Here is a 12,752-nt window from a genome sequence, read left to right on the forward strand (position 1 = left end):
TTTTATACGGATTTGAATACTAGTTCATGGATACTGGTGTTCTTTGGTTATTGGGTTTCATTTAACCACACATGTCAGGAGTGGATATTCATGTGCATTTACATCGCTTTAAAATTTGGTTATGCTATATGTTAATGTAGCTAGGTGAATAGATGGAACTGTTATTCATCATTTGTTATAGATGAATCTCTTATTCATCACTGAAAAAAAAAAGACATTATGTGGTATCATCATACTTTACAAATAAAAATAATTGAAACAACTAGTAATTACTTTATTTAATTTTACTTAAACAACATTGCTTTATAAATTTCTTGAACTAGACTGTTTTATAAAATATTTTGTGAAATATATGAAATAAATTTTATAATTTTTATATTTATATGTATGTTTTGTGATCAATAATTTCTAAAATTTAAAGTAATTGACCAAACTCATTGATAAACTCATATAAAGTAATTGATAAACTCATTTTACATCTTTATAACAAAAAAAAAAATCATTAAATTTTGGATTACATTTGATTTGATGCAATTTTAGGTATATTAGTAATTTATTACTAAAAACAACTTAATTTTTTTCCCCTCCTAATGTGTACATCACAGGCTGTTCAAGTCCTAAACTCCACCACGGCCCAGTGAAATGAGTTTGATGTGTAACATGTAAATGAGGTATAGCCTTGTACAGACTCAGGCCAACCATTCCTGAGACGTGTGGTTAATTGAATCCCAACCACCAAAGTATATCAGTGTCCACTATGTATATTCCACTATGTAAGTACATATAAAAGCAACTAACCTTTATTAGGATTTGAACCTCCAAACCTTCGGCTTTGAAAATCGGCTTTAAGCAATTGATTTGCAAAATAAGTTAGACCAGTTTGCGGGCAAAAAATAGATTATAAAATCAATATTTCTTTGGTTATAACAAAATTTCACTGTCAGTTGTCAAAATATTGATATAATTATTTCATTTTTTCTATACTGCGGAACATCCATAAATTTACTGTGTTATGTTGTCAAACCCCATCTACAAAAAAAAAAATATAATAAAATGCTTATTTACATTTTGTTTCTAAAATAAGATTTTAGAATAAACTACAGGATTTATACATGTATGTTACGCACACATCATCATGTTTTTTTTTGTCTTAGCAGGGTCATTATTGGTTTGCAATATTAGCCAGGGTTTGTGAATTATGCCTTGGCAAGTGTGATTGGAAAACCAGTAGTTTCTTCATCAGATGTAATCAGATAATGAGCAAAACAATAACTACATTAAAGATATGTAAAAAGATGCTCTAACATGAAGTAACTAATAGTTAGTAAATATATGTCAATACGAACAGGACCACTTCTTTCCTTTCTAATTAAAAAAAAGATTTCAACATTTGAAAAAGAATGGTCAAATATAGAGATATTTGAATTTTTGTTAACTTAGGAAGTTGGAAGGAAGAGAAGCTAAGGGAGCAAGAAAGCCTGAATCTCTTAGAAGCTATTAGGAACTTTACATTTTTCTCAAAGATGACATTTAAAATATTGAGCAATATGTTTACCTTGCTTTGCTAGAATGCAATTTGTTAATACTTTTTTTTACTATTGGTATTGCATCCATTAACATTATAATTAAAATTTATTATAATTGTAGTATATATTTATGACAAACATATTCATTAAAGCTATTATTATATTAAAGCAATTATATTTATTAAAGCTATTTATTCATTATTTGGATAATAAAAATTATATAGACTTTTATAGAATTAAATATTTTTTCTATAAGTCAAAAAATATTGAAATTACTTGAAAATTTTATTAATAAAGTATTGTGAAGCAAAATGATTAGTGATAGCCAAAATCATTACTTATTTAATTACAAAATAGGAGAAAAAACCTAAAAATAAGGAACAAAAAAAATTTAACAAATCATATTGGTATTTAAAATAAGAAATAAAATATTGGGTTAGCAAGAAAGTGATTTCAGTTTTGAAGAGTGAAATAAAACTCAATTTTTTTTTATACAAAGAATGGAGATTAATCAATTATGTATTTTCCATTTTGTCCCATAAAACTGTATACTGGCAACTTCATCGTTCTGTGCTCATAGAACTTCTGGTCTTTATCAGAAAAAAAAACTGAACCGAATATGATTTCATGTCCGCATCATTAGTGAAAGATTTACCATTTAAAACATTTTCCAATTTCAAAATAAATGGCAATCTGATGGTACAATATGGGAGCTATATGGGAGATGAGACATCATGTCCCAACCAAGTTCCAATAATCTTCCACGAGTTACCAAGATGAGCGAGACCTTGCACTGTCTTGGCAGAGCATGATTCCTTTGCAATTTGCCAATTCTGGCTGTTTTTCTTTGATTACTTCCTCCAGTTTCATTATTGTTGAAAGTAAACAACTGAATTGATTGTTTGGTTCCTTGGAAGCAGCTCATAAATTCTTAACACCGTGAAATCCCACTGAATTGACAGCATGATGCATTTTTTTATGCAATTCAGCTTTCAATGTGCCTTATGCCAGTTCAACATCCTTGGACCATGATTGTTTTCGATTGATGCAATTGTAGACAATCCATTTCATCACTAGTGGTGATTTGTTTCAAAAAAGGGTTGACTTCATTGCATTTGAGATGCATATCGCAAATATTGATTTATTATGTTAAATATATCTCTTTCTATTCATGCAGGATCTCCAAATATTGAGTTTCTCAATGAGTCCAAGACATTTGATGTGATTTTCAGTTGTTGTGTATGATAAAATTAATCTCTCATACTGTTATATGATGATCTGATTCAATTATGGAATAAAATATGTTGAAAATGTTTATTTTTGCACTCCACATTAAAACTGACCATAAACTTAACAGGTGCAAACAAAATTATGCACAATTTGCTTCTAAAGTATGTATGCTAAAAGTGACAGCTGTCAAATCCCAAAAGAAAAAAAATCATAATACTGACAGAAGTCCTTAAAAACAAACATAAAGCTTTCTACTCTTAAAAATTGAAATTACTTTCTTGCCAACCCCAGTATATAGGAAAAACATTAGATTTATAAATACAAAAAGAAATTAGTAAAGTGACTATTAGTATAATGACAATTACTGACAATTAGTATACCGACTCACAGTATGAAGTTGATATCTGATGTAAATTCCTAGAGAAAATAATTTTACTTTAAGGTAGTATAAGAGTTCAATTAAAAACAGTAATTATAACTCAAATTACTGATTTGGACCTTGAAAAAGTTGAAATGGGTATTTTAAATAATGATAAAATGTTAAAACATTTTGCTTTCAGTGGTTTATTATTATTTATAGTGATAAGGATGCCAAAAAAAACACTTGTTTGATGTAATTAAACTAAATTAAAATTAATATTATATTAGATACATACGAAGTTCAATATCAATATCTGTTTGTCTTATAAGTGCAGGGACACTAGGATATAGTCTAAGTGTTTCTTTTATTACTCTATCCAAATAATCAAGACGATTCAAATCTTCTATGGTTGATTCTCTCTCAGAGTCACCAAATACTTCATCCAATTCTTTAAAAATGTTTTCCTAGAAAAAAAGTTGTTTAAAAAAGAAAATTTAATTTAAGCCATTATTAAACATACTTGCAAATATTTATGAGTGTTATGATCTATTTTTATTCAATATAAATTTAATTATTTAACATTACAAATGGTATCAATTATATTAAAGCAGGTTTGTGAAACTTGAAGGGAAAGTAGATGTTAGTATGCATATAAAATAGTTCTGCTTTGTGTAGCCAACTTCATTACAAAAGAGTATAAAAAAATTTAATTTAAACAATAAAATGCATCCTACATTTATAAGAACATTGTGGAATAAATAAATATAGGATTATTTTAATGCTAGAGAGATGTGTGAGTGAAGTGGAGAATCTGGTAAAGGATAGGCATTTTAATGAATTTTCTTGGCTTGCTATTCCCTAAAAGGACTCATTTTGATGATTTACTGTTATTCTGTAGAGGAAGTCATTCTTTTGTTCCATTGCAAGTATCGAAAAAATTAAATGGAAGAGTTTTTAAATGAAGATTTATCTTCTTCAAAGATGACTTGAAGATTTGTTATTTTTTGTCATCATTGTTGCTTAATATTGGATTGTTGTAATATAATGGTATGTTGTTTGATGACATTCTGATGTAAGAAGGATATTAAAAAAAGCCCTTTGAATTTGAGAACACAGCAACTGTTAAGTTGCTTGCTACAGATCTTGTTGTTTCTTTTCTTGAAAAAGGAGAAGTCATTAGTTTTTTGTGGAATAATATATTTTTTAAATTCTGGATTAAAAAAGTTCATTAATTATAGATCATAATAGATACTAAATCTACTAGATCGTGGATACCGGCATTCTTTGGTGGTTGGGTTTCAATTAACCACATGTCTCAGAGGTGGTCAACCTGAGACTGTACAAATGAATGTCACTTACATTCATATACATCATCCACATTCATCCTCTGAAGTATTACCTTATGGTGGTTCCAGAGGCTAAACAGAAAAAGAAAAGAAGAGAGATCACAGAGTACAAAAATTGATGTTTTCTTTCAAAATTATGAAATTACGTTATGCCATTTAATTGTTTTCTATTTATCTAACATAAGGAGGTGAGAAATCAAACTAGCATAATCTGTATTGTAATTTCATGTACAGTGTTTCAACAATCGTTAAGTAATTCTCTACTTTTGTTAAAGTTTTAATGATTATTCATAGATTGACTAAGCAATCTCATTAATTTTCAATGTATTTTCAGTAGATTATCATGAGAAAAATTTCATGAAGATGTTCATGTTTTCCAAAAGAGAATTACCAAAGTGATTTTAGTGCCTAGTTATTAAAGTGTTGGTTAAGAGTTAGGTGTATGGTTATTAAAAAAACAAACTTTATTTGATTGCGTAAAAATTAATTAAAGTTTTATCTGTCTCATGCTTTTAATGAGACAGTAATTTTCAATGTATTTTCAGTAAAACTGTTACACAAAGTAAAAGTAGTCTTAAAATAAGTAAATATCATATAATAAAAACAATTTAATTTTCAGCTATAGCCAGTATACCTACAAATTTAAAGTAAATACAGATAATTAAAATATCTTACCTAGTATGCAATTTTCCTATTCTCATATTATATTAGAAACTTGTTTTTCATGTTCTAATAGCATAAGCATGTTTCTAAAGTACATATTGTTACATCTATTAAAAACAATTCACTTCAAATTATTTTTTCTACTATGTGATTTTAAAAATTGGTTATAAAATAAATTGTAATAAAATATAAAATAATGAAAATTATAAACTACTTGTAAAACATGTTTTTAATTTTCAACTTCTTAATCTAAGAAGGAATTGAAAACTTAGATCATAAGTTGCCTACAAGAGTATTTGCTATACTAATGTCATAGTACATTTTAATATATAATAATACTAATATCCCTGTCGCAGCTACGTCCATGCTGTATGGTTACTTGCGTTTCCTATCATGATCAGGGAATGTTTAGTCACGGGACGTTAGCTAGAGCTCTGCCTCCCTAGACCCTCTTGTGTTCATTAAACTCATGCTTATGAAAATAATAATTATAAATAAAAATTAAGGCCTATTCAATTTATAAAAATTATTAGTGTATTGTAATTTTTTCAGACCAACAGTTTGGTCAGTACAGGACCTGAAACTTTGAGTGATTTGAATAATGTGGGTTTGAAATAGTAGGCCTCCATCTTAAAAATAGTAGTTATAACTGGCTACCCGTCTTCATAAGGGTAAAACTGTATTTTACCCAGTTCTTAGCGTTACCTGATAACACCACTATGAAGTGACTGTAGTTTGTATCTCATTTCATTTTTTAAATTATACATTTTTTTTATTTAATTTTTTACCCAAGTAACTGGAGGTAAGTGCAGCCTCTCATGTATCATATACAGTAACAGTGGCAGTGTGTGTTGAGCCACCACGATGTACACCGTTGCACACCTTAAAAAATCAAAATTCAAAAAAATCCGAAAATGGTATTTAGATATTTATCTAAAGAGTATTTGCAAGCCCCAATCTAGTGAATCTTGTTTAATATTGTTGGAAGTGGGGAAAATTTGCAATTATTGCTTAAATTTTTTACCTTTCTTCACCCCTTTCAAGGCCGAATTTCAAATAATCTAGAAACTAGTTTTTAGATATTCACCTGAAGATTACACACACCAATAATTAAATTTATATCTTCATTTGTTGTCGAGAAATTAAAATAAAATAGCCAGGACTAAAAACAAAAAATCAAAATTTATTTTATCCTTTAAAACTTGAAATTTCAAAAAATTCTTACTTGGTGTGCACTTAAATCTTAAGAACATGTATGAAAATTTTCATCAGTTTATCTTCAGTAGTTTTTGCTAGGCATTGATGAATTAGTCAGATAGAACGAGATGCTTTATAGGTACAGATATTAAAGATTATGTGTATTATGAAAATTAATGAATTTCCTTAACAATAAAAATTTTATGGAAAATTTTCTTGAAATATTTTTATTTTACTTTGAAAAAAAACATAAGTAGAAGATATTTAAAATATAAATACAATAATAAAACAACAAAAATTTTAAACTATAAATAAAAAACAACTTTATAATGAGGCATTTAAACCAAATAAACATATTGTAATATATTTGAGGCCTATTAGTAATAGTATTGTGTTAACAGTTACCTAACTAGGTAATGCGACATATTTATATAGAAAAAACCAATATGTCATTTAAAACAAGACTTTCAGAACGCACGACTTTTACACTAGAAGGTATGCAAAAATAAAATAACAAAACATCTAACTTATTTTGGCACTTAAAAAAACAAACATATAGTATAAAGGGGAATGCATAAATTTAAAGGTGAATACAAATTATTACTTTACATTATTCATATTTTATATTAATAAATATGAACAATTTGAAAAAATGTTATATTTATAAATTTAAAAATAAAAAATGTCAACGAATTCATTGGCAGAATACAGGGGAACTATTTTGTTTAAATTAGTGAAGAAGAGATAATAGATGATTATTATTCAAGTGAATATATTCAGATGATATTATGATGATTATTCTACTGTGTTTATTATAAATACTGATAATTTAATTCAATTACGTGTAAATTTCTGACACGTAACATGGTTATCTGACATTTAAAAAAAATTATTCTATTGATTTATGTAATTTTTAAAAATCTACATTTTTTGAAAAGCTGATGAAAGTATCTTAAGAAATTCAACATAATAATGGTCATTAAAATAAGATACAAATTTAAAAAAAAAATAATTTTCACTGCTTAGTTGAATTCACTAATTTATTTATTACATAAAAAATATGTATTTATAATAAAATATTTAACAAAATTATATACAGGTGTTTCAAAGTTACATTGTAATATTTATTTTTGGTCTGAGGGTAAAATGAAATCATATGGAAATTCTTAGGACCCAATTTAAGAAGGAAATTTCATGGGTTTATAAGATCTTTGACATGACAAATTGAATCAAATTGGAGACAGTGGATCTATGATGGACAGTTGTATCTCTAGTAGTAGTTTTTGATAAAATTGTTATAAAGCCTAAAAAGGAGTTAAAAAAATTATTTTTTTTTGGTTTGCCAAAAATTAACATTGTTACATTGCTCATAAACAAATAAGAATTTCTAAAAAAAATCAGTAAATAAACTCATTTTGAGAAAATCGATGTAAACAAAATTAATAGAAAACAAAGAGCGATACCAAATATTCAATAATTAAATCAAAACAGATTAGAATATACAGAAAAATATTACAAATTTAAATGAAACATAAGAAAAATCTTCTTTTTAATGCTACATTTAAATGTTAAAACAAATTTAATTACTGATACATATATGTGTATTATATATAAAATAATGTAAAATTTAATTTTAATATTTCATAAATTTAAATTTAAAAAAAAATATATATATATATTTAACAGAGAAAAATATGAAAAAAAAAAATACGTTAATAACTTTCATCTTTTCACATTTAGAACTTTTTTTCACATTAGTATACTTTTTTTGTGTACAAAAAGTATAAAGCCTGAATGGGACACAAACCCAGGATTTTTCTGATGAAAGGCATGGACGCTATCACACTATTATAGAGATCAGTACAAGTATTTCAAGTTTTCAAAATGTTAACTGTAAAAATTTATAATTTGATTAATAAGATGACATTATTTCATTTAAATTACACAGATATCCACTGACCTCCCAGTTTCATTTATATGAATTTTAAAAAGAATTATAATAAACATTTAACCTAAAAAAAAACTCAGTTAATTTTCTAAATTCTGTTAATCTAAGTCATTATCATTTATCTAATTAAAAATAAAAACAAAACAAAGTTGATTACCTGAACTTCAGGATTATGTCCCAGCATAAAGATTGCTGCAGTAATTGCCGCTGATGTTGTATCATGTCCCTAAAAGTACAAATGACATTAAATAATAATAACAATAATGAATAACCTGTAGCGTCAGTTTATTCTTAATCAAATCTTTCCTCTAGACCTAAGGTTAATTTTTCTACTCACTTCAAACATGAATGTATCAACTTCTTCTCTAATATCATCTATGCTTAAGAGTCCTGGATCATTTTCATTAAGTTCAAGGAGGCAGTCTAAAAATGTCCTTAAACATTGCTTTCCTATAAAAAATGAATTTCATAAATTAAAAGAAGAAATGAATAAATGTAAAACAGCAATATTACAAAATAAAAAATTTAGCTTTTTTTGGTCCTCTGGAGTTTTATAATTCTTGTATGATTTTTTTTACTAGCATTTTTATTAAATCAAAGTAAAATTTATTATTTTTTTATAAAGCATTTATTATAGAATCTTCCACGGTAAGATTCTATCTATGGCATCTATCTTGCATGGCAAGATAAAATTAGTCTGTTTAAGAATATTAAATGCTATAACCATAGCTGTTGCGACTTTCAAAAAAGGCACATCCATTCCAAAAAGTGGTAAGTATCATATGTCATTAATAGGGAAAATGAGATACAAGTTACTTCCTGTCAAATTCTGTTGGCATGCATCTTTACAACACCTTCACTCTACTACAGGACCTGGTCCTCATAATGAAGATCAGAGAAAACAACTCTTGTAACTATTGTATCTCATGTCCTTTGTGTCATACTCATAACAAAGGACCGGGATAAATTGTTTAAAGCAACAAATTAATGTAGCCCTTTCTGCAAGAGGAAAATATATTACACTCGCTGACTACACTCAGCATGGGATTAATTGTGTAGGTATTAATAGTGCAGTTATTTCAGAGTGGAATAATAAATGGACAGGTAGACAAAATATTCTGTAAGTGATACCACTTAAAAGTATTCTTATACATGAAGAATTTTACAATTCACAAAATAATATTTTAATGGGTTATACTTTAGAGCATTACTTTAGTTTCTATAATAACTATTTGTTTTTATTTTCCTGGCTGAAGCTGATATATACTGCTGCTATAGCACTCAACAGCAACAGTAAAGTATACAGCAAGTATAGCTGCAACATTTAAAGTATATAGATTGCTAAAAAAAAAAAAAAAATCTAAAATTTGTTTTCTTTTTTAATTGTGTGGCTTAAGGAGGCATTAAAATTTTCATTTAAACAAAAAAATAGATTTAAGGGAGTAGTCAACTAGATATTTTATTTTTTATTTAATTTCATGTGAATTATTTTTTAGATAACCTTTCTGTACACCACAGATCAAGAATTTTGTGCAATTTAAAAAAAAAAATTCACCAAAATATCATGTACACATGCTTTGTTATAATGTTTCCAGTGTTTTAAAATCCTGCAGAAAAGTTTACAGAAAATGTAAAAACATCTTTAGTAAATTATTAATTGCAAATTTAGGTCCAACATCATGAATTTCTGAAAGTTCGGATTATTGAAAATCAAACTATTAGTATACAATCTTTCTGTGCTAAGGTCACCTGTACTTACATGAGAAAGCCTTTGGTTCATTATCTTGAATCTCAGAAGCTACCAGGGCAACTAGATTTTTTGCCAAACTTTTTTTATCATAATTTGATTTTTGTTCTCTTATATTTTATTTATGTGAAGCATGTCGTTTTGTCAGTTTCATTATAATTTATTTGATACACTAATAAACTAATCAAATAAGAATTATAACAAATGTAGACAAAAAAAGAAGAAAGAAATACAAATGTCTGTACCTACAACCAATACATAACTTATGGCTAACTTCATAACCTAAGCAGTACAATAACATGTGAACAGTGTTTTAAAAACGCCACCTTATTTAAAAATGAAAAAAACAATCATACAGGTAAAAGAAAAATAACATGAAGAAATATAACTCAAAAAATGACAAGAAGATGAATATGAAGGGGAAGAAAATGTTAAGAACAAGGGAAGAATAAAAAAAAATTAGAGAGGATGATGAATATAAAGAGAGAAAATTTGAGAACTAGAGAACGTGTTCACAAATCAAGATCAGAAGAATTACATCAAACCAAAGAGCTTAAATGACTGGCAATAAAAAACAAACAAACGAAATGATGATCAACTCTGACTTAGGAAGAATATTGTTCAACAATATCAGAGGAATAATGAACTAAAAAATAAGAATATTTAGCAATTTATTAAAAATCGGGTATGTATGGTTCAGTGTATATGTTCTTATGAGGGCTATTTTTCAGTCACTCTGTAGTTAACTTTAATGTAGATAAAATTAAACAGAAATTCCAGAATAATTAAATAATTTAAACAGAAATTAAACTAGAAAATCCAAAAATAATATTTAATTTATAATTTTCAATTAATGTTAAATAATCAGATGTTTCACAAAATTAATTTACATATACACTTATGTAATTCCTATTAAATTACATTTACACATTTTTAAAAGTACATAAAATTTTATTTCACTAATAATTTTTTTTTATTATCTTTGAATTATTATTTATTGTAAAATTTTTTTACAATATTTATTGAATTATTAACCCAATCATAGGTTAATAATTATTAAATCAATTTATTTAAATTAAAAAAAAGAAAAGTTAAAAAAATAAATAAAAAATGTTAAAAAAACAAAAGGAGATGTTTTAATCTGATTCGAACCGATGTGTCTCCCTTTAAGATCTAAATATTTCATTAATTAAAATTTTAATTTTAATTTTGATTGCAATCAAAAAGGGAGGTGCACAACTAGATGATACAACAGTGATAATTTCAAAATTTCAACATTCTACGGCTAATTGTGTTTGAATTATGTGAGATACATATGCACAGACGTAGTATGTACAGACGTCACACCAAAACTATTCAAAATGAATTCAGGGATCGTCAAAATGGATACTTCCATTAAAATCTGAAAACCGAAATGTTCACTATCACAATACTTCCTTTACTTCGTACAAGGAAGAAATTAAAAGATTTAAGTAGACTCAAACAAGAATTTTATGCTTAATAATTTTTTTAAAAATAAATATCATTGAAATTTATTACAATCCTTTTTTTAGTATGTTGATGAAGAAATAATGCTTTTTTTCTATTTAGCCTTCGGAACCAACATAAGGTACTACTTCAGAAGATGATATGTACGAATGTAAATGAAGTGTAGTCTTGTACAATTTCAGGTCGACCATTCCTGAGATGTTAATTGAAGCCCAACAATAAATTTATTATACTTCTATCATTAATATATCAACATTAATATTTTCTTTACCTTGTACACGATCCGTGCTCTGTTCAGAACTTTTCTTCTCTTTTCTTTCTTTAATAATCTAAAATTAAATAAGCTTTAAAAACAGATATAATAAATTATAGTTGTGAAATTTATTATTACTTTACTAGTAGAATAAAATACAGATTTTCTAAAAAAAACTTCTTAATGTAGAGGTTAACATTATATTTTTAACTACTTAGAACTGTAAAAATATTTAAGACATATAAATATTATATGTCTTAATTCACACAAACAAATTACTTACTCATATTTACAGACACTTATACACACATCTGTACATAAGCGAGTCAATATTTACATACAACTACAAAGTCTGCAATATAAAAAAATACTGTTTGGAACAAAAGAAATTAAATTGTTAATACCTTACACAAAGGTTGTTAAAACCTTTTTATAAAAACTTTATTTTATTATTTCTTTATGTATTTTTTATAATTATAGTTTAAAATATATAATAATCAACTGGGGTAAGCCTAGGATAATCTGGTAGTTAGTCAACAGATTTGGCTCCAACTGGGGTTACCTATACATATAAGAAAGTATATCTGTTCACCCAATTATCTGTCAGTTTTTGCATTCACATTATATATGACTGACCAACAAGATTTTGATGCCTTGGGAGTCCTCAACTTTTTTCACCTTCAGGTCAACCTGTATTGACTTTTTTCTAACCTGTATTGGCTCGAGAGCTGCAGTCCAGTACAAATAATACTTTAAACAAATCTTTTTTGTTTTGCTTTTATAGGCCTATATTGCTATCGTAAACCAAAAACATGTATCATTATAAAAATTATTTTTTGCAGAAATTTTCTAAATTTTTTTTAATTTTCATATTTCAATCTGTACTTATGATATAATTTATTAATCACCAGTTATTCAATTTTCTTAAAATGTTAGGTTGTTAAAGTTTTATTTTTGAAGAAAACTGAGATATGCCCATTTGGATAAGGAAGC

The 12,752-nt window shown here is 26.5% G+C and overlaps 1 protein-coding gene across 1 annotated transcript in view; it reads right to left on the reverse strand.

Moving 5' to 3' along the window:
* Nucleotides 1-546: 546 nt before the first annotated feature.
* Nucleotides 547-12,752, reverse strand: part of LOC142317598 (cytochrome P450 4V2-like) — a 31,861-nt gene continuing 19,655 nt past the window's right edge. Inside the window, exons 3-7 of the mRNA XM_075354154.1 lie at nucleotides 11,778-11,835; nucleotides 8,609-8,721; nucleotides 8,429-8,497; nucleotides 3,413-3,581; nucleotides 547-1,029 (exon numbers count right to left, since the gene is read on the reverse strand). Coding sequence (XP_075210269.1) covers nucleotides 1,019-1,029; nucleotides 3,413-3,581; nucleotides 8,429-8,497; nucleotides 8,609-8,721; nucleotides 11,778-11,835 — 420 coding nt within the window. The 3' untranslated portion in view covers nucleotides 547-1,018. The remainder of the gene's footprint in view (nucleotides 1,030-3,412; nucleotides 3,582-8,428; nucleotides 8,498-8,608; nucleotides 8,722-11,777; nucleotides 11,836-12,752) is intronic.

This window comes from Lycorma delicatula, chromosome 1 (genome assembly GCF_047948215.1).
Source record: "Lycorma delicatula isolate Av1 chromosome 1, ASM4794821v1, whole genome shotgun sequence".
Classification (NCBI taxonomy): Eukaryota; Metazoa; Arthropoda; class Insecta; order Hemiptera; family Fulgoridae; genus Lycorma; species Lycorma delicatula.